This window comes from Letharia columbiana (genome assembly GCF_014066305.1).
Source record: "Letharia columbiana isolate WasteWater2 chromosome Unknown Sc0000001_s0, whole genome shotgun sequence".
Classification (NCBI taxonomy): Eukaryota; Fungi; Ascomycota; class Lecanoromycetes; order Lecanorales; family Parmeliaceae; genus Letharia; species Letharia columbiana.
This window is the reverse complement of record NW_023501037.1, coordinates 943,134-964,707: the sequence shown is the minus strand read 5'-3', so window position 1 is coordinate 964,707 and position 21,574 is coordinate 943,134. Positions and strand designations below refer to the sequence as shown.

The window sequence follows — 21,574 nt, the reverse complement described above, 5'->3', positions numbered from 1 at the left end:
CTTTACCGCCCCCCAAAACGGTAACACGACCGATGGAGCTGTCTTCGTAGATTCGGGGTTCCTTCGCGAGCGTAGTCGCCAATATTAACAATTGGCGCAGCGAACTCCTCGCTGCCCTTGATGTTAATAGGAACAGAAGCGGATGTGAGACCGGCAGCAATAATGAGCTTGGAGCATCTAATGGTCCGTTGTACTGGCGGCGGTCCAATAGCTTGCCCCTTTGACCAGGCGGTCTCGAGCTCCAGCCTCCACCCCGCTTGCAGCTCTTCTGCAACCATGACCTTTTGACCGAATTCGATTCGCCTTGTCAAATCATGCTTCTCAGCGTACCGACCGAAGTACTCGTAAATGACCTCGCCAGGGATATGCTCCTCATCTTTTACGCCAAGCACATCGTCCATGGGGAAAATCGATGTACTCGAATGTTCCACGCAGGTTGTTTGACTTCAGGCTTGAGTAGAGGTTTTCTTTCACCCAAACACCGCCAACCGACAGGTTCGAGTCAACGATCAGTAGCTTAAGCTCTGATTCCAGCTGAAGGAAGATTCAGGCTGCAGCTAAACCTTGAAGGCCTGCTTCGACGATGACTACGTCATAATTGAACTCCATGGTGCACTCTTCACTGAAGAACACAATGATCGAACAATTTTGATGGTGTCAATAAAATCGGGAATTGGGGCCGCGAATGCTTTCAACAAGCAGAGATGGATTGAGTCGACGAATGTGAGACGGAAGACTCCACTGCCTCGAAGCAACGCAACCTAAGGAACACACCGATTTGTGTGGAGCAAAAAAAAGCGGTCTACTTTTTCGGAGGAAAAAAGCTCGAGGCAACATTGGTGGCATTAAACTCGGATAGGCAAGGATCCCGCGATCCAAGATGCGCACCTTTGCACAAGGTGAGGGGACGTGGGGACCCAGACAAGCACGAATGTATTAATACTTCAGGGTGCAGAGACGTTTGGAACGACGATGTATTTGCCAAGGGTGAGTGCTAGTCGTCAGCCGGGATCTGGTGGGTTGCGATGACCAACAAAGCATCGCATGCTACCTTACATCCCCATCTGACCATTGCTTGATCGACCATGCTTCCGGCAACATCGGTTTTACTAACCACTTTCTTCAGAAAGTACCGTAGGCCGCTAGCCATCTCAAGGATCTCTTTAGGCTTAAGGAAAATATCCAACAAGACCTTTTCGTTCCTGCTTTTGTCCAAGCCCTGTTGCGAATGGAGGATTGTCGTGATGAGTAAGATCTCCACAAATGTCCGAGTTTTAGACTGCAAATAGGCAAGATTGAGGTTCTAGTCGGGTCAGTGTGAATACATCATGGTATCATGATCAAGAGGAAACACACCTTGAGGACACCAAGTCCCAACCCGCCCTCTGCAATCAATACTCCAAACATCCTTGCTAGGTTGACCAAGCTTCTCAGCCCAAGCTTGCCTTCGTCATCTTCGTCATATTCTTTAGGCTCGTCTTCACCTTCACCCAGCTGCTGGAAGAGATCCCACAGCGAAAATTGGAATGACATTTTGAGCTTCTTGTCTGAGCACACCCGCCTCGATAAAAAAGTATAGAACGGATTGTAAACCTTTTCAGCCCCGGCACACTGTATCAGCACCTTTGATATCTCCAACTCCTGACTCCTTTTGAGACACAACTTCATCAAACGAATATATGCATCATTGTAATCCGTCGCGGACATGATAGCGATGAAGATCGAGCGCCTTACATCGGTGTTCATCCGCTGTTCCTTCGCAAGTTGTATCAGATCGGTAGCAACGCCGGCCCTGTCAACCTCTCCATTATTCTTGCCACGGACGGGAGAGGCTTGCTCAGTTCGCTCGGTATCATCTGCATCGTCATCCTTGTAGCTTGCTCCTACTAGCCACCATTTGCCTCTCTTGTCTGTCTGACGCAGATCTTTAAGCCCAATCCTAAGGGGCTCGCTTGCTCTAATGTTTCTCTGATTCAAAGATCCAAGGGTCTTCCTCATTCGAGTCGTGTGCTCGGAGGTAACGGTCGAAGCAGCGACGCCTGTCTTCATGCGGTTGTTCTTAAGATTGTTGATCGTTTCGATCATGAACTTTGTTCGAACAGAGAGCTTCTCTTCCCCTGAGTCGGCTACTGCGGCCTGCAGCTGCAGCACAATTTCTTTCAAGGAAGACGGATCATCTTGTCTTAATTGTGGGCCCGAGTTGCGGATGATCTTCAGAAGGAGCTCGGTGTTTGTCTCGGACAACTCATGGAGGAAAAGGCGAACGAAGTCATAGATCAGTTTGCTGCCGATAACCTGGAAATTATACAGCTCTGCAAGCAAGCTTATTAGGTTGGTCAGCTTCTTGCCAGTCCTATCTTGATTTGCACTCAAACGATAGTTCTGCCTGAAGTCCTCGTCTATCTTCTGAATGATTTGGGCACCGAAATCCGTTCCCACGATTTTGTAAAGTGCAGCAATGAAGCCTGCATGTAGGATAACGAAAGTATCTGACAGAGTGGTAGGATCAGAGAGAAGTCCCATCAGCAAATCAAGAAGCGTGGTAGTGACATGTTGGCGAGGATGATCGCGATATATAGCTTCCATATCACCAAGTATAGATATTAGGTTCGCTTCAGACAACCGATTTAAAAGGCCCTGTATCTGTCGCCGTAGTTGCGAGAGGTCTTCCGATTTTGTAGCATCTTTGTTTCGTAATGACGGTGGAACATATTTCCTAACCTCTGTAGAACCAGAAGAGGTCACAGGGGCAACATATGGATTTTCCCGTTTCCTTTGTGTAGTCTTCGATGGCAATGGCAGCTCTGCCTCTTCGCCGAAGGACTCAAACTCGTCGTCTTCGTCTGTGTGGAATTGGCCTTGCAATTTCTCTTCATTCTCCTCTTCGTCCTCATCCTCATTGCCTATGACGCTGTCTTCGTCCTCACCTTGTGAAGACGCGCTGCTGCTGGGATCCTCGATAATTGGCTTGCTCTCCTGTGCTTTCTGCCTCTTTCTCTCCAGCCATTCATCTTCTTCACTTCTCTTTCTTTTTCCTGGTCGCCCTTCATTCAAGCCCACAGCATCATCTATGCCCTCCAGCAAAGAATCTAGGCCATCGTCTTCAAAGGACTTGGGCAGTTTCTTTTTTCCCTTTACCCCCAGCGCCTTCTCCAACGCTGCAATCTCCGCATCATCAGCTGCAAGCTTGTCTTGAACCCCTCGTGACAATTTCTTCGGCGGAGGTGGAGATGGCGATAGTGATTTCGCTTGCGGTCTTGCCTCCATTGGCTTAGGCTTCTTTAAGATCGACTTTGGCGCTTTTGGCTGCACCGAGGTCGTATTGACCTTTGGCTGCTCAACAGCAGTGGGAGCTTCCGAGTATAGACTTTCATCCTCGGGACTCAGCCGTCTTCGCAGGGGCCGCGCATTTCTCAGTGGGACATGAGCCGATTTCTTCTGCACTCTGGCAGCTTTTCTCTGCTCTTTCCTATTCGTAGGGCCGCCGCGTTTCTTCCCAACGCCTCCATATTGCCCACCAGAGATTCCAAGCTCTTGAAGTAGCAGCTGCGGGAGCTTTGCAGTATTGTGAGTGGGCTGCGGCATTGCAGTGATCATGTAAAAGCCAGCTTCAAACACATCTCAAAGTCGAAATTTCCCCGGACTTTTGCCGGAGTTAAGCTCTCTTAGCGAGCGAGCGCTGAGGACATCCCCACACAAAACCTCGGCCAACATCAAATTCCACACCAGCCTTTCATCACATTACCGAACCCAGCTGTTCAGGTCGTGATTGGCAACAGCACATTCCTCAGAAAACTCCAGTCCCCAGCATTCCAAGATCCAACAACATCTCACGACAGGCAATATGTCGTACCAAAAACCCGAGAAGGACTTCGGTGACGGACCCGTAAGTTTTTGGTCTCTACTTACGGTCTACACAAGCGTTATGACGAACCCGAGGCTAACACCGCTCACGTTGCTTTCTACAGAAAATCCACAAGATCCGCATCACCCTGACATCGCGCAAGATTCAGAGCCTCGAGAAGGTCTGCCAGGAGCTCATCGAGCGTGCGAAGAGCAAGGACCTCCGCGTGAAGGGCCCCGTCCGTCTCCCAACCAAGAGCCTAAAAATCACCACGAGGAAAACGCCTTGCGGTGAGGGGAGTAAGACTTGGGATACGTATGAGATGCGCATCCACAAGCGTTTGATTGAGTAGGTCTCGCCAACACAGGAGGAGTATCTGAGGTTTTCAGGATAGATGGGAACTATGCTAACGCGTCGTGCTGAATCTAGTCTCAACGCACCTACGGAGGTTGTGAAGCAGATCATCGTTAACATCGAGTCTGGCGTGGAGGTGGAGGTTACAATCGCTGCTTAGGAAACGGATGAGACGATGGCAATGGATCTGTTTTAGGCGGCTGAGGCGTGAAAATGGAGTTTTCCATATGCAGCTGGCATTGATAGTCTCAGACCAGCCGCAATTGCAGCATGGAACTTGTTTTCTACCAAATCGGTCGACAGTAAGCTCATGCAACAATGTTCCACTCGGTGCCTTTTGGTCGCGTGTTTCACTAAACTTCTCGTTTGCGGTCTGCTCACTGGTGTCTAAATGGAAAAAACCGAAACAACTATGAGGCTTAAAAATTCCAACTGCACCACTCCCTCTTTGGTGGGAGAGTTGGCATGATTCCATCCTTGAAAGTCCCAGTCTGTTTCAGATGTCTGTAATTTGCTTTCGTTGCCTCATCGTATGCTTCCTCAGGCAGGTCTACAGTCTTCGTAAAGACGGGTGGTCCATCGGGAAACCATATTCTCTGCCAACTACCATCATTGCCCTTGTAGCACGGCTCGTCATCGAAGTATCTTACGGGCGTGCCCTTCCAACTCGTTATCTTGCCCTGTGAATCCTTTTGAACTTGGACACCGTTCGTTCCTTGTCCGCTTGTGGATCTGACATTTGCGGGGTTTGCTGCTGGACCAGTATATGGTTGTACTGTATTAGAAGGGCCAAAAGGTTGGCTAGACGAGGGAACAGGTTGATTAGCAGTCGAGCTCCTCCTCTGGCCAAAAGGGTTCGGTGCCGCAATTGATGGCTGCTTGAAGATGCCTGTTGTCGAAGGGGCAGTAGGCTGACCTAACGGATTGGGAGGTGCTGTTGAACTTTGTGAGAACCCATTATTAGCTCCAGATGTCGCCGGCTGACTAAAGGCAGGGGAGGGATTCCGTATCGACGGTCTCCCAAATGCGCTCGGTTGTGACGGAGCTGATGGCTGTCCGAATGTGGAGGGCTGTGTGGGGGCCAATGGCTGACCAAAGGGATTTTTGGCAGCTGCTGATGGCTGCGGGGGGAAATCTGGTCCCGATGGATTTACGAAGGTGTTCGGTTGTAGTTGTGGGGCTCCGAAAGGGCCCGGAGCGGAAGGCTGGCCAAATGTAGTGGCGGGGACTGAGGGACTGCCGAAAGTCGAGGACGGCTGCCCAAAGCTTGTCGTTGGACGGCCGAGTTTTGAAGCTTGGCTAAAACCCGAAGGTTGGCTCGGCTGACCGAACGTTGGTGCTGATGGGTGACCGAAGGTCGAGGTAGGTGCAGAGGGCTGGCCAAAGGTCGAAGCAGGTGCAGGAGGTTGGCCAAATGGAGTCACTGAAGGTCTTCCGAATGCTGACGGTGCAGCAGGTTGACCAAGAGCCGATGCTGAGCTGGAAGGCTGGCCGAAGGTTGACGTGGTTTGCTGGTTTGGGGCTGATATTTGTGGTTGGGTCGGCGTAGCACCCTTCGCTTTACAGACGTCCAGTCGATTAGGGTGCTCATTTTCTCCATTGATCATGTACTTGACTGCTCCGTCAACGTCGTTGAGAGCAGTCTGAATCTGCTGCTCTGCGTTGTTTACTAGCGCATGAGCCTCTTGGACAGCTTGTTGTTGGTTGCCTTGAGCAGCCAGTTCGTAATGACGAAGTCGTAGCTCCTCGAAGCTCTGTTCTCGTGGGTGGCCGCCGAACAATTGCAGAGGTGCATCTCTGCCTGGACCGTAAGCCGATAGAATCCATTGAGGCCTCTCTTTCGACAGATCATTGGCTATCGTAGCTTTGTCAAGCTTGTAACTGGAGACGGAGGTTAGCCATGTCGCACAACTGGGGAGACTCGGATATCTCACGGTGGATCTCGTGTCGTTGAACTTCCTAGATGATAGTGTCTTAGTAACGGGTTCATGACGATTGAAAGTGAAATGGAAGAAGCAATGTAGATTTCGAAGGACTCCGTTGGAAAGAATAAGACTACAGCATTGAGATTTCGCACTCAGTTGTCGGATGAAATCAAAGAAAAGAGGATTATCTTTGGTTCCACTATTGAGGGAAAATTGACCGGTACTCGTACCTCGAAGAGGATTCGGGCCTCCTTGCGCGCCCGGATTGTTTTGCAGAGGCGCGAACGGATTCCGTGAAGTTGCATTCGTGCTCCTTCCTGGATGCTCAAACTTGCATTGATCTTGGATTTCAGTCAGATGTCCAGGTGGATGTTTAAGTTTTGGTTCAATGGTTACATGCCTCCAAACCTGCAGTTCCCTTGCACAAAAAACTTGCATACCACCATGTTTATTGTCTCAGTGGAGCCACGACATATTGTCATGCATCATTTACAAAGTTTCTGAAGGCTTAGAATACTATCATGGGGATTGAGTGTCATTGACCTGAAAAAGTGAAGTGTTGAAGATTGCTGGTCGACAATTCTACAAAGACGAAGATATTCCCCCCAATCCACCCCTGCTCCTCTCCCCGGAAGGGCCGCTTTTAGGCGATGATCCACCAGCCCTAAGGGCCGTTTCACCAACCGAAGCACATTTTCAAAATAATTTTCTTTACTCGTGCAATCCAGGAATGAGTCCCACCTAAAATTTAGCGTCTGGCAAGGTCTTCCCGCAAATATCTTTGTTTATTCTACCATTGTTTACCCATCAAATCCAGCTATATTATATATTCAATGGCCTCATACGGTATCGAAATTAGTCTAGAGCTTAGAGTAGCTGTAGTTGTTTGTAGACTACCTACTGTATTGCGAAAGTTTTGATGTCATTGAGCGAAGAATGGGGTGAATAAGAGATCTGCTTTCGCCTTAATGCTGAGAGCAATTAATAGAGCCGGAAACGAGGATTTTCACGATATTCTAGCATGCCTGAAGAGTCTCGATCGCCCTGGAGGACCGGCTCGAATAGAAGATTAATCAGATCTCTCAAAAACAGTGCGATGAGAGAGCATACCTCAGTGGCAGCCCCTCTCTCTATGAAATTTTAGTGCGATTTTGCGGAGAACTGAGTAACTTGATTGGTTGATTCCCGGCGCTATTTTAGCGTGGGAACTCATTCCTGGATTGCACGAGTAGTCAATTACCAGCCCTACGTCTTCAATACGCATGAAATATTATGCAACCTTGGCGCCAAGATCAAATTCTGATAGCTGAAATTTCAGCCCTAAGGCAAAAAATATGAAAATGTACGCTAATTTCTAAAACTTGCCCTGAGGCAAGTTTTGAGCCAAAATGTACACTAAAGAAAAGCGACATCCGAGGTCGAATTTCTATAAATTCCTACTCTTATATTCAAAAGCGATTTGAATTTTACGCCTTTTATAATCATAATAATTAGACTTAGTTCTCTCGATCGTACGCTTTCAAATATTCTAAATATGTGTGTTATAAATTCTTGTTTCGGGGGCTTAACGTTGAAGCGATTACGGGGCGTAATCTGTGGTTCTCTTGGCACGTTATGATACCCCTACCTGAAAAGAAAAGTTGAAAATCTAACCTGATCATGTCGAAAATGTGGTAGCCAAACGGGCCCTTAGATAAGGTATCACCCAACCTAAGGAGCTAAGGTACCTAGTGCTTGATTGACCACCCTCTCTCGGGCAGGGAGGAAGGGGGGATGAATTGCACCTGACAGGACGCGATTATCGTAAATTTGATTTTCTATTATCTTCTGTGACTTGACAACAATAAGCTTGATTACAAGATACCAGTGTTAATATTGGTCTTCATAGCTAACTTAGAATACAACATACTACATGTCATGCTGCGCCGCAAGCCTCTCACTCAAACCTGCAGCATTGGACCTGTTCAAACCACTCATACATTCGTGGCGCGTGTAATGTACATCTGATGTGGAGTGATGCCGTCATTCGAGCTTTCCTGGCCCTGAGGTACCGGTTCAGGCCAGGCTTGTGCCTCAGAAGTGTTGGATAGCGCATAAGATTCTGGGCACTCCGACACATTTTGGGCGCTAGAAACAAGTGGAGACCATGTTCCCCCAGTTACGTTTCCTCTGGGCTTGAACACATATCTCGCGTACTGAAGCTTCGTGTAATGGGACGAATCCTGCGACCCGCCTAGTCTGGGTTTCGCAGCTTGCTTGCCAACGGGCCTGTCTCGACGCCGTCTAGGAATGGCTTGATAAAAGACATACACGCGAAGAAAATACTGCAGGTCGTGGCAATTTCCGTGAACAAAGCCCTATTGAAGTAGTCAAATGTTGGCTCTAGCGAATTATTCGACGCGAATTGGTTTACCAGGCGCAGAATTGTTACCGGGATGGCGCTGAGGGACTCAATATTAGTCACTCGTCCCGAACCGTCGTGTTGGTGACAGTGACGGATTGCTTATAGCATTCTGCCGGCGAAAGCTAGAATGGCATTCATTTTCCTTGTGCGAGTCATCTGGACTCGGTGAAGGATGATCATCGGTAGGACGGTAATCACAATGTCGATGAGGATGTCGAGGGTACTGATAAATCCCCAAAACGCTGGCTAGTCTAGAGTCAATGGCAGGTCTAAGGTCCAAGGTTCTTCAAAGATCTCATCCGATTGAAGCAGAACCCCGAGGTGATTTCCCAGGCGCGAGGCACTCTGCACTGAAACACCACTCCCCAGAAAGCAATTAGGGCCCAAGCGGCATTACTTGTCACTGTCGCTTTAATCCACAGCCTCTTGTACTTATCGTGGGCCAATGGCACCAGAAATCGCAGTGTAATCATCTTGGCAAGCGCGATGGATAGGACATAAAGAATTTCGACAGCATAGCCTGCCTATCTCATTATTGTTGCTGATCAGTATCAAGCTCTTGCTAGAACCTCTCAAGAGTTTAGTATTGATATACTATATACCCTTTGAAATTTCTTGACTTGCTCGGCTGTCAGAGAGTCGATATGCTGACCTAAACCTCCCTCGACTTGCTGAAATACCGCGACACATTGTCCTACAGCAAAAACCTTGCAGATATCAGTAGGACAGTCATATGCTCGGCCTGGGAAGTTGAGATATTTGTTTACTCACCAAGGCAGACAATGCGAACCAATCGTCACTCTGCAAAGCTCTGACAATAATGAATTTAGTGAGAGCCTTGATAAGAGTTGTGAGGATTGACGTTGTCAGAAGAAGATAGGCTGCGAACTCAATTAGCGGTCCCCTCTTGTCCGCTGTGATCAGTGGTCTTTGATAAACCATCCTCGTAGAGCCTCCAATGAATTAGGAATTTCGAGTCATCTGAGGGATTTTGAATCTTCAATAGCAGCAGCGTAAACCGTGCAAGCTATCAAGGCTGATGTGTGTTGCACGGAGCAGTATCTCCAAGGGTGTCTCAAGGAAGTAAGTAGCACGGGAGCATGATAGGCATTGCGATATCAGAATCTGTAGAGCTGTCATAGGATCATCGTATTCGCACGGACATTGACATCCAAGGATTGAGGAGGCAAGTAGCATTAGGTACGGATACCTGCTCGGCTCGTGCCTTCCAACAAGGAAGGCCCCTGATGCAGAGCGGGATAACGAGGGCACTAATGACTGGGTGCAAGGTGAAGTAGGGCTCGGGGCCATTAGCTTAGATGCAAATCTGTGGTCCCTAATATACACATCATGCGCGAACGACCTGCCCTCTCCGTTAGCTACCTCTACCATGAGCCAACCGAACAGGGCCGTGGCTTTAGAGGCAACTGGTCTCAATCTTCTCGTATAGAAGGACGGACGTGCAGCAAAGTATTTGAGATGCATTGAGAATCCCTCAAACCCCTAACCAAACCGGTAGCCAGGTTCTGGTAAATTGCTTTGAAGCACTGTTCAGGCACGTAGTCGGATCGGGTTCCCGCAGAACGGCATTGAAGTACACAGAGAAGTTCACATGCATCGAAGAGACTGTTTTACGTCTTCAGGTTATTTGGAATCATTACTGAACAGTAGGATTCTGGCCCCATATGAAGTATTTCGATTGATGGTCCAAAAATCTGCCTGAAGTTGCGAAATGTTGTTGCGTATAGATGTGCGGCCGTAAGCAGCGTGTTTACTTTAGGACGCAGGGATCTAAGTAAAGTAATTAATCCTTGTCATTCGGGAGCGCTTACAGAGTACGAGCCGACCCACTCGGGATCTACTTTAGTGCGTTCAGAGTATCCTATCCGCTTACGTTGGAAGACTACGTACAGTACACGCAAAATTCTCTAGGAAGACCCTTCATTGCGTCCTTAACTTGTCTAGCATATAGGAACAACAAGGCTTCCAAGCATGCAAAAGCTTGCAAAAGTCACTGAGCCTGAAAATGGCTCATCAAGCCGGTGCAGCGAGCTCACTTTGCGAGAAAGTTGGTAAACATCAGCCTGAGGGTGTCTGCTTCCCGCTACATAGACACTAACGAGGCAAATGGGACTAGAAGTCATCGCCAATTGTCCGCTGGCTGTCAGGCGATCCGCAGCCATCCATACCGTGATAACCTGTCATGCAGAGGACCGTGTCTTCAGGGGGGTATCAGCGACTATTGGTCACAGCTTAGGAAACCAGGTGGCTATACTCAGCTTCGGAAAATCTAGAAGTAGCTTATTCCCTATCAGGTATCCTATGCTTCTGTATGATTGAGGTCGCGTAGGATCGACTGACGTTGCATCCGTGCCCCTCGGAGTATGCCCAACTCCCATGGAGGCGCGTGAGCAAGGTCAGCCGAGTCTCATTCATAGCTATTGGTGAATGCACACCATCACTGGTCGGCGCAAGGTTAGCCTATTTCTGAATGGAGTGTGGTCTATGACCGGGTCTTCACAGCGACCTAAATTATCTTGTTGAGGATATGTTCTGCGCCAAACTTCGTCATTTCACTCGAGATAAGGCACTATGTCTACAGATGAGGGTCACCTGAGGGGCTTCTATGTTCAACAGTGATTGCGGCATGGCGATTCTGACGGGCTTCCACTATCTCAAACACGAGATGAATCTATGATGGAAAAGTGGGGGAAGCGTCAGCAGCTGAAAAGAAACTTCAATCTACTCTCAATCATTGGGTTGACGACGACATTGATGATAACCTGGGAAGGGCTTGTCAACGCATTTCAGGCCGGCCTTGAGAATGGGGGACCAGCTGGCTTGATCTATGGATTCCTCCTCACATGGGCAGGGGTATTTTCTCAGGCCTTTGTTATGGCCGAGATGGGAGCCATGATTCCTTTAGCTGGAGGACGATACAACTGGGTCTTGGTTCTTGCCCCCGACGCCTACTCTAAGTATCTTAGTTATCTGACCGGCTAGACCAGCGTAATCGGATGGCAGGCGACTACCTGCACTACGCTTTACCTCGCATCAACCATGAAACAGGGACTGCTGATCCAGCACGATTCAAGCTATACGCGGCAACGATGGCACGGGTGCCTCATCGGCTATGCTATCCTTGCAATCTCGCTGTTCATTAAAATGTATCTAGCCCCACTGCTCCCGAAGATCGAAAGCACGGTACTGCTGTTGCATGTGTTCGGTTCTTTCTTTGTTTTTTTTTTTTTTTTTTTTTTTTGACCTTCCGGTGTTCCCCCGACTTTCCTCAAAAAAGAGCGAACTCGCTGGTAATATCAGGGATCCAGAAGATAACTTCCAGCAAGGAGCGTAACCACCAGGACCGACCATTGACAGAAAGAGAGGACGAGCTCCGCAGTCTTTGGGCGGAAATACTGCACACTGCGCCTGAGACTGTCGGCATCCAGCACGACTTTTTCAATAGCGGAGGTGACTCCCTGAAGGCAATGGCTTTGGTGAGCGCAGCCCGCCGGAGGGGCATAAATTTCTCCGTGGCCCAGCTGTATCAACTTCGAAACATTGCGGAGTTGACGAAGCATGCTGGAGAGGAGGCGATTGAGGATCCGCAAGTCCCGTCTTTCTCTTTGACTGGCATCGCAGATGTTAGGCAACTTCGCGCAGTTGCAGCTCAACAGTGTGACGTCGATATCGAGCTCGTTCAAGACATGTTACCGATCCTTGACATGCAAGGCTTTTATCTGAATCGTCAAAGACGCCAACCTTGTAGCTGGCAAGTACCTCTTGCATTTGATCTGCCTTTGGACATTGATATGGGGAGACTTCAGCGAGCATGGGAGGAACGATTAGCGCATCATCCTATCACAAGGACTCGATTCATTGACACGTCCTATGGTACGTTCCAGGTCATACTGAATCATGAAACTATACAATGGAGATCTGAGACAAGTCTCGCTGCGCTTTTGGCAGCGTGGGAAAGCGAGGATATGGGTTTCCGACACAGAACCCACCAGAGCGCCTTGCTAAAAGCAAACGGGCAAACGCCGGGGCGCCTAATGTGGTATGTGAATCATGCTATCGTGGACCAAATCATGAACGAGCATATAGCCCAGGAACTGTCCACCCTGTATGAGGGCCAAACCGTCTCTCTGCCGAAACGAAGGCCATTCAAGAGCGTTGTAAACCACCGCCGATGTAGCAACAGATTGAGGTCGCAGACGTTCTGGCGCTCGCACCTGAAGGGAGCAAAGTATACGACACTGTTCGAAGGCGCCAGAGATACCAAAAGCGTGGCATGTAGCAAAATGACACGCGAAGCCGGTATCAAAATTTCGAAATGGCTCAAGATATCGGAGTATTCGATACCTGTGACAGCTTGGGCCATAGCTTTCGCACGCTTCGCAGGAGTCGAGGACATTCCTTTTTTCATGATCCGTGCGGGTCGTACGTCGACGCTGCCCGGCAGTGAGGATGTGATGGGACCGTTGCTCACAAGGGCCCCTCTGCGAGTCTCTGTCAAACGAGATGCGCCCATCGTTGACTTAGTCCGCCGCGTCAGCTGTGATATTGAGGAATCAGGGAACCACGAGCTCGTGCGGGAAGACGAGTTTCGAAGCGTTTGCGGAGAAGCCGCTGAACACCTTGCGTCTGGGATTTATATCAACTTTGTGCCGCCTTCCTCGGGGTTTACTCTCAGTCCCGATGCGCTTTTCCCTGTCGCAGAGGATGTTAGAGATGGATTAGGATACCAGACTCTGCCCATTTTTTCTTAGCGGTGAGTTGCACTATGGAAGCATCAGGATGGATGTGACATGGGACGAAGAAATTATCCCTCAACAAAGCATTCAGGGCTTGTTGAATGACTTCCAAGAGATACTACTGGACTTAGAGCAGGTAAGTCTAGATATGACTGTGGACAACGTATTGTCAGTCTAGCTCTCATTGCTTCAAATAAAAGATGGTCCTACTTCTTTTGATATGCCATCATGATCGACCCCACGCTCCGCCTCCTCCCAGCACTTCCTAGCGGAACCGGTCTTGCAATCCATTACACTTGCAGGATGAATCAGGAACTTCGCATACCGCCTCTTAGTGTGTTCCAGTCTACTCCGTCAATCTTTTGGCCGTTCCACTTCCTCCGATCTCGTAATACGGACTCTGAACGTCCGGTTGCGATTGCTCGCATGATCAAGGTATCATTCGCACCAGCCAAGTTGCTCCCTTTCCCATCCTCCAGGAAATCCGTGAACCAAGACTCTTCTTCCTCGCTTAGAGGTAGGCCGATCAATTCGACGCCTCTTGTTGCTCTGATTGCTCCGTGCGAACTTGCATGGACGAAGTTTATCAGCTTCTCGAAGAGAACGCGGTGGTTCAGATCGCCTTGCGTCCGGGAGAAGTAGAATGATTCAGTGATGCTGACGCGACAAAGGGTCAGGCAGTAGGTCTCGAGAACTTTCCCCGATGTGATAGCAGGCGAGACGGTTTGGTAGTAGGCAATGGGAAGAGTAGCATCGGGAGCATGCCGACAAAGAGTGTATAGTATTTCTTCAGGAAATGTAGGGACCAGCGCAGGCTCTGTGAGATAGTCTAAAGCTTTCTTTGTGGAATCTAGTCAGCGGTGTCACCATCAAGAGAGTCATGAGTGACTACCTCAAATTCTAATCGGTCCAGATACCATATACCATCGATGAACGTTCTGTATTTTCCCGGCAGATACGACGAGTTGGCAAAGTCTCTGGGAGACTGATGGCTGTATTTGTGAAGGTCCTTAAGCAGATAGTACAACGCGGAGTGCTTGTGGTGGTCAGGAGAAGAGCTGCTGATGATCTGTTCATGAAGAAGTCTGAGGTCCTCGTGGGATTCTGCTGGATAGGATCTTGAGACTAAACGCGTAAAACCATAAGCAAGGCCGATAGCCTTGAACATGATCTGATCCTGATGTAGGACGTACCCTTCTGAACTCCCAAGGCCTTCAAGAGCCGGTCGATGAACAGCTCATTCTCCAAAGAGCGACGTCTCTGTTTGATGTCATCGGCCACTGGCTTCTCATATGCGATGTTGGAATTGTTCCCAAACACGACCTCGAAGTCATCGGAGTCGTCCATGACTTTTTGGAAGTGTGTTTACGAGAGCAATCTTTATCGACTTCGAGCTGGTGAAGGTGAAGCAACGTCAGTGGTATCTCCGAAGTTTATAACCGATAAGGCTGACGGGTAAACAAACAAATCGCGACTCTGAAGATTGTGACATCTCATCTACAAAGCTGAAAGCAGAAAACGTCAATGGCTACCATATCGCCAACAAGGCCATCGCGGCGGGCGGCCTCGCGCAGCAAAGTGGTTGTTGAAGAGTCGGACGATGAGAATATGGGGGGCATGAGCGAAGAGGAGGACGATGGGGAGGATTTTACGCCAGCACCACTGCGCAGTCCCAAGCGTCAGACAAGACGCAAAACTACAGAAGTGCCTTCAATTCCGCGCACTGCAGCTCGTACTCGGAGAACACGAACCGGTGAAAGCGTTGAGCCTTCAGAGATTTTCGACCCAGAGGAATCAATTAAGCCAGAGCCAGTATCTCCTACGAAGAAAGCATCCCCAAGGAAGCGCAAAAGCGCTGCGCCTACTAAAAGAGTCCGCTCATCAGTCGCTGGAGACGCAGTTCCACCAATGCCCACCCCAAAGCCTTCCACATCACCAGAACCATCTCAATTACATGGCACTCCATTGGCCGACATTACCGATACCCTCAACGAGCAAGCACCAACAGCAAATAATCGGAAAGAGATTCTGGGCGTTAAGGCATTGGATACGATATTGGAGAAGCCAATGGATATCGTCGTAAGATCAAGAGCTTTGGCGGTGCCTCAACAACCAGAGAATGCTGGCCCCAAACCGCGAACAGTCATCCAGTATTTGGTTCTCAAGAACTTCAAGAGTTATGCTGGTAGACAAGAAGTTGGACCTTTCCATGCCTCATTTTCTTCTGTTGTAGGGCCGAACGGATCTGGAAAGTCGAACGTGATCGACTCCTTGCTGTTTGTCTTCGGCTTCCGAGCAAGCAAGATGAGACAAGGCAAGATATCTGCCCTGATCCACAACTCGGCAGCATTTCCCGATCTAGATCACTGTGAAGTCGAAGTGCATTTCCAGGAAGTCATAGATCTTGTACGTTCTGATTCAATTTCTGATCGGACAATAACTAACGTTTCGTAGCCAGATGGAAAGCATGAAGTCCTTCCAGATTCCACCCTGATTATCTCTCGAAGGGCCTTCAAGAACAACTCCAGCAAGTACTATATCAATATGCAGGAGTCCAATTTCACGACAGTAACAACACTTCTGAAGGAGCGAGGCGTTGACCTTGACCACAAAAGGTTTCTCATCCTGCAGGGAGAAGTTGAATCTATTGCGCAGATGAAGCCCAAAGCTGCCAACGAACATGACGACGGCTTGCTTGAATACCTGGAAGATATCATTGGCACCTCAAAATACAAGTCTCCCATCGAAGAGTCTGCGACGGAGGTAGAAACGCTCAACGAGGTCTGTACGGAGAAGAATGCTCGTGTCCAGCACGTTGAAAAGGAGAAGAACAGTCTCGAAGACAAAAAGAACAAGGCTTTGGCTTATATTCGAGATGAAAACGAGCTTGCCTCAAAACAATCTGCCTTGTATCAAGTCTACATTGACGAATGTGGAGACAATCTCAAGGTAACAGACGAAGCCATTGGGCAAATGCAGGGCCAACTCAACGCAGAGCTCGAAAAACATCAGGGCAACGAGGATGGCATCAAGAGCATCGGGAAAGCTTACAAGCATGGTGCCAAGGAGTACGAGGCTTTGCAGAAAGCGACCCAAGCCATCATCAAGGAGATGGCCAAATATGACAAGGAGCACGTGAAGTATGAGGAGAAGAAGAAGTTTCTAACAAATAAACAAACCAAGCTCGAAAAAGCGCTGCAGTCAAACCGACTTTCAGGTTCTGAAGCGAATAGCCTAGCACAGAAGCACTCAGACGATATCGAGCGCAATACGAAAGAAATCGCTGCGTTAGAAAGGAGTATGCGTGAAGAAGAGGAGGAGCTAGCCGCAATTCGAGACGCTCTGAAAGGAAAGACTCAGGCATTCTCCGACCGAATAGCCGCCAAGCAAAAGTCATTGGAACCGTGGAACGGGAAGATCAACGAAAAGCAATCAGCCATTGCCGTCACCCAGAGCGAGCTCGAAATCTTGCGTGAAAGAGCCTCGGCAGGGGCCGTCGCGCTTGAAGAGGCTCAAGGAAGGATCAATTCCCTCGATGAAAGCCGCAAGACGAAGGAAGGCGAGATCAAGGAATTAAAGGCTCAGAAAGTGCAGGTGGAGAAGGAGGCTGGCAAAATCCAAGGCGAGCTTACCAAACTAATGCAAACGGAACCTGAGATGAGATCACAGCTGTCCGGGGCCCGACAGAAAGCGGACGAAGCCAGAGCCAGTTTGTCAAGCACCCAAAGCCAAGGCAACGTACTCAGTGGCTTGATGCGACTGAAGGAGTCAGGACGAATAGAAGGTTTCCATGGACGACTCGGGAACCTAGGCACAATCGACCAGAAATACGACGTAGCCATATCAACAGCCTGTCCATCGCTGGAGAATCTCGTCGTGGACTCGGTTGAGGTGGGCCAGCAGTGCATTGATTACCTGCGCAAGAATAACCTGGGAAGAGCTAATATCATCTTGCTGGATCGTCTGGCAAAAAGAGATTTGTCCGCAATCGACACGCCCGAAGGTGTACCAAGGCTGTTTGATCTTGTGAAGACGAAGAACGAAATATTTCGTCCTGCTTTCTTCAGCGTTCTACAAAATACTCTGGTGGCGAAAGACCTCGAGCAAGCAAATCGTATTGCCTATGGCGCTCGAAGATGGAGGGTGGTTACCTTAGATGGGCAACTGATCGACGTCTCCGGAACGATGAGTGGTGGTGGGACTCGTGTTGCCAGAGGTGGCATGTCATCCAAGCTTGTTGCGGAAACCTCAAAAGAGCAAGTGTCGAAGCTGGAAGTTGACCGTGACCAGCTAGAGCAAGATATCCAGAAGCACCAAGATAAGCAAAGAGAGCTCGAGACTTCTCTGAAACAGCTCAATGATCAGATCCCTCAATTGGAGACGGCAATCCAGAAGACTGGCTTGGAATCCGAGAGCCTAAAACGAAACCTTGCAGACGCTCAGCGCCGAGTAAGTGAACTAACGGCAGCACAGCCAACGACTAGTTCCGACGATGCTCGTATCAATATTTTGGAGAAGCAGATCTCGAAGCTTGAAAAGGATGTCGAGAAGCTACGTGCAGAAACGGCTGGTCTCGAACAAGAGATTCAGGAACTTCAAGACAAAATCATGGAAGTTGGTGGTGTGAGGCTCAGAGGGCAGAAAGCCAAGGTCGATGGCCTGAAAGAGCAGATCGAGACTCTCACGGAAGAGATGTCCAATGCGGAAGTCGCCAAGTCAAAAGCTGAGAAGCAAAAGATTAAGCACCGTAAATCATACGAGGATGCTGAGAATGAGCTCGCTGCCGCCGCCGAAGAGCTCGAAAACCTAGTCAATGAGGTCAAGACACAGGACAATGACGCTTCCGCCTCCAAGCGCAAGGCGGAAGAAGCACAAGAGGCGCTAAGCGCGAAGCAGGAGGAGCTTGCTGCTTTGAAGCGGGAGCTGGATGACAAGACTGCCGAACTGAACGAGACTCGCGCTGTCGAGATCGAAATGCGCAACAAGCTCGAAGAGAATCAGAAGGTCCAGTCCGAGAACCAGAAACGACTAAAGTACTGGAATGAGAAGCTCAGCAAACTGAGTATCCAAAGCGTCAGTGACCTCGGAGAAGAACAAGCAGCAGAAGAACTACCTCAGTACACCAAAGATGAGCTCGAGGATATGGACAAGGACACCCTGAAGGGTGAGATCGCAATTCTCGAGGAGAAAACCCAAAACGTCAACGTCGAGCTTGGCGTGCTGGCTGAGTACCGCCGCCGCGTCGAAGAACACACCTTACGCAGCAATGACTTGCAATCTGCCGTGACGCAACGAGATACTGCAAAGAAGCGTTGCGATGACCTTCGCAAGCTCCGTCTCGAGGGTTTCATGACCGGTTTCAGTCTAATTTCTCTGCGGTTGAAGGAAATGTATCAGATGATTACAATGGGCGGAAATGCTGAGTTGGAGCTTGTCGATTCGCTTGACCCTTTCTCCGAAGGTATTCTTTTCAGCGTAATGCCGCCGAAGAAATCGTGGAAGAACATCTCGAACCTTTCGGGTGGTGAAAAAACGCTGAGTAGTCTGGCTCTGGTGTTTGCTCTGCATCACTACAAGCCAACTCCGCTCTATGTGATGGACGAGATTGATGCTGCGTTGGATTTTCGGAATGTCTCTATTGTTGCCAGCTACATCAAGGAGCGAACAAAGAATGCACAATTTATCGTCATCTCTTTGAGGAATAATATGTTTGAGTTGGCTTCTCGGCTGGTGGGCGTGTACAAAGTCAACCATATGGTAAGTCCATCTCTAGTGATGGAATAAGGCAGCTACTAACATTCAACAGACTAAGAGCGTAACAGTAGAAAACAGAGACTACATTAACGGCAGAGCTTAGGCACATGTCCTTGTTGTCTGGACTGGCGTTGGCGGTGATGTTTGGCCTTACTCCCAGATATGTAATGAAGTGAATGGGGTTTGGGGCTTCGGCCTACTGCGAGGATCAAGCAGCGGCGTCTGGCGTGGAAGAGTATGCATTGTGTACATAATCTATATCTCGAAACAATGTCAATGACTTCTCCCTACCGAGCATCAACTTTGCCAATCTTCGTTCCATAAAGCTCAAGCTGCCAAATTTTGTACTATACCCCCCACATCCCCGTGTCTTCTCAAGGACCTATTCCAAGTATTTCTGCACTCCTGGCTTGTGAGATTTTGTTCTCGTGCGGGCCACCCTTCGCTTCTGTGCTGGATGCTCGCTTATTGGCTAGTAGTAGACCGTCTAGATCGCCTTCTTGCTTCTCACCCCTTCTTTTCCTCTTTCACCTTCGTCTCTTCCTTCACTTTCTGTCCCTCCCCCGGACCCGCACCTTTCTTCTTGGCCTTCCCCTTCTTCCTCCCACTCCGATCCCTCTTCTTCAATCCGCTCATCCCCGCCTTCCAGACCTCCGCATACTTTACGAAAAACCCTTCCAATTCATCTGCTTGCACCACGGTGCTGATTTTGATTTTGTCCTTCTTCTTCTCCTTCGACTTGCCGTTCGTTGCTCGTATCAGGACTGGAAGAGGATGCGGGGGGTGCAGGTCCGGGAAGGGCGACGAGGGTGGGAGGGGATTGTCTGTTGCGCCAGATGGGATATCTGGAGGTGACACTGGGACATCACATCAGCGGATTTCAGAAAAGGAGATCGAGAGCGAAATTGAAATCATACGGCGTTTTTGGGTGAGGAAGACGGAGCCGTGGGCGGCGACACGGGGGGATTCGAAGAGGGAGGTAAGGCGGGTTAGGAACTGGACTATTAGCAGTGCACTTCCTCCATTTAGGTGGAGTTGCAGGTACCTCGTCGATGCTGAGATGTCCAGAAGCCATGTTTGCGCAAGGCAATATCTCGTGATTTGCCGATTGTGGGGTAAACGGGTTTCTGACGGGGATGTGTTAGGGTGTGCACAAATGTGCACGCCCTAATGATATTAGCGTGCAAAAACGTTGGAATACTTGGCACGAGATTCCACACACCCCACCAAAAGTAGTACTGAGTAGATGAATCTTCTCCCATATCGCATCTACCACCTTTCTTATCATATTTAAAGCTCCTATATATCTCGCTTAGCTAATTTCTATTATTTCGAAATACCCCTTATAATAATCGATAGAAGAGGCTTATCTCTATCTATTCGGTTTAGAATTATTTATTTACTACTTCTATACTAGAGATCTAATACTATTATCTAGAATATCTACTACTATATATAGATAAAAATTTAAAAAAGTCTCTTTATATATAGCTTAGTCTATAAGCTATAGTTTCGTCTTAAAGATATCTCTTATAAGCTTTACTTAGCTATCGAAGACTTCTTTATTAAATATCTCGAAGATTAGTTATAAGCTATATAGAAAGAGATAGTCTAGTTTCTTTAGAAGAAGTAAGATTTATTTATATATCGATTTATAATATTAAGAATTTTTAAGAGAAAGCGCTTAAATAAGAAGATTAATTAAAGAGTCGAATATCGATAGAATAAGGAGCTTCGCCTATACTAGATTATAAAGCTTCTTTATATAATCGTAGAGTAGCTAGTCTTTATAGATGAGACTCTATTTAATAAGTTTATAGGCTAACGATATAGAGTCTATATAATACTTCTATCGATTAGAATAATCGATATTATATAAATTTAAGAAGAGGGCGTTTCTAGAGTATACTTTCGACGTATATAGTAAATAAATATCTATTCTATATTAAATTTAAGAAGAAATAATTTAATATTAAGGCCTTCTTTCGATAGCTAGTCAACGAGTTACTATCTTACTACGATATCTTCTTAATTTATAATAGTATTATTATTATAAATAATATTAATATATATTATAATTCTTATATCGAGAAGGTAATTCGTTAATATAATTGCGAGGTTCGATATTTATCTCTCTATTTATTAGATTTTAATTCTATCGAGCTCTCTTTCAGCGTCTTAAAGATATAGGTTCGAAGATACTTTTACGAGATATAGTCTTAGTTTTAAAAGAACTTTAATAACTTTTTATAATATATCGTAAGAAGAAGTCGATACGATTGCTTTTCGAGAAAGTATTTTAAGTATAATACTATAGAAGACTATATCTTTAAGATAAATATAAGAAAATTAAATAGAACTCTTAATAAATATAATATTCAGATAGATTTTAAAGACTAAACTATATTTACTACTACTACTATTACTCTAGAGTTATTAAGACCTTCGTCTACTATTATTAAAATTTAAATATCTTTAAGTCTATTTTAAAACCTCTAATTAAAGTATTAAAAACCTCTAATTATATAATAATACG

General features: G+C 47.7%; 8 protein-coding genes across 8 annotated transcripts; 3 read left to right on the top strand and 5 right to left on the bottom strand.

Annotated features, from left to right (window-relative positions):
• Positions 1 to 2: 2 nt before the first annotated feature.
• On the bottom strand, positions 3 to 401 carry HO173_000852 (uncharacterized protein; the record flags this gene model as incomplete). Its single annotated transcript, XM_037302799.1, has 1 exon — positions 3 to 401. The coding sequence occupies one exon, from the start codon at positions 399 to 401 to the stop codon at positions 3 to 5; it is 399 nt and encodes a 132-aa protein (XP_037170306.1).
• A 593-nt stretch (positions 402 to 994) lies between these two features.
• Positions 995 to 3,585, bottom strand: HO173_000851 (uncharacterized protein; the record flags this gene model as incomplete). Its single annotated transcript, XM_037302798.1, has 2 exons — positions 995 to 1,303; positions 1,357 to 3,585. The coding sequence occupies 2 exons, from the start codon at positions 3,583 to 3,585 to the stop codon at positions 995 to 997; spliced, it is 2,538 nt and encodes an 845-aa protein (XP_037170305.1).
• A 259-nt stretch (positions 3,586 to 3,844) lies between these two features.
• On the top strand, positions 3,845 to 4,358 carry HO173_000850 (uncharacterized protein; the record flags this gene model as incomplete). Its single annotated transcript, XM_037302797.1, has 3 exons — positions 3,845 to 3,886; positions 3,969 to 4,192; positions 4,274 to 4,358. 3 exons carry the CDS (start codon positions 3,845 to 3,847, stop codon positions 4,356 to 4,358), a joined length of 351 nt encoding a protein of 116 aa, XP_037170304.1.
• A 259-nt stretch (positions 4,359 to 4,617) lies between these two features.
• HO173_000849 (uncharacterized protein) lies at positions 4,618 to 6,569 on the bottom strand (the record flags this gene model as incomplete). The annotated part of the gene is made up of 4 exons (XM_037302796.1): positions 4,618 to 6,079; positions 6,133 to 6,157; positions 6,354 to 6,464; positions 6,524 to 6,569. 4 exons carry the CDS (start codon positions 6,567 to 6,569, stop codon positions 4,618 to 4,620), a joined length of 1,644 nt encoding a protein of 547 aa, XP_037170303.1.
• Positions 6,570 to 11,587: 5,018 nt separating this feature from the next.
• HO173_000848 (uncharacterized protein) lies at positions 11,588 to 13,299 on the top strand (the record flags this gene model as incomplete). Its single annotated transcript, XM_037302795.1, has 2 exons — positions 11,588 to 11,731; positions 11,857 to 13,299. The coding sequence occupies 2 exons, from the start codon at positions 11,588 to 11,590 to the stop codon at positions 13,297 to 13,299; spliced, it is 1,587 nt and encodes a 528-aa protein (XP_037170302.1).
• A 293-nt stretch (positions 13,300 to 13,592) lies between these two features.
• Positions 13,593 to 14,631, bottom strand: HO173_000847 (uncharacterized protein; the record flags this gene model as incomplete). Its single annotated transcript, XM_037302794.1, has 3 exons — positions 13,593 to 14,123; positions 14,177 to 14,409; positions 14,478 to 14,631. 3 exons carry the CDS (start codon positions 14,629 to 14,631, stop codon positions 13,593 to 13,595), a joined length of 918 nt encoding a protein of 305 aa, XP_037170301.1.
• A 177-nt stretch (positions 14,632 to 14,808) lies between these two features.
• HO173_000846 (uncharacterized protein) lies at positions 14,809 to 19,141 on the top strand (the record flags this gene model as incomplete). The annotated part of the gene is made up of 3 exons (XM_037302793.1): positions 14,809 to 15,690; positions 15,739 to 19,041; positions 19,091 to 19,141. 3 exons carry the CDS (start codon positions 14,809 to 14,811, stop codon positions 19,139 to 19,141), a joined length of 4,236 nt encoding a protein of 1,411 aa, XP_037170300.1.
• Positions 19,142 to 19,545: 404 nt separating this feature from the next.
• On the bottom strand, positions 19,546 to 20,113 carry HO173_000845 (uncharacterized protein; the record flags this gene model as incomplete). Its single annotated transcript, XM_037302792.1, has 3 exons — positions 19,546 to 19,895; positions 19,956 to 20,034; positions 20,084 to 20,113. The coding sequence occupies 3 exons, from the start codon at positions 20,111 to 20,113 to the stop codon at positions 19,546 to 19,548; spliced, it is 459 nt and encodes a 152-aa protein (XP_037170299.1).
• Positions 20,114 to 21,574: the final 1,461 nt, after the last annotated feature.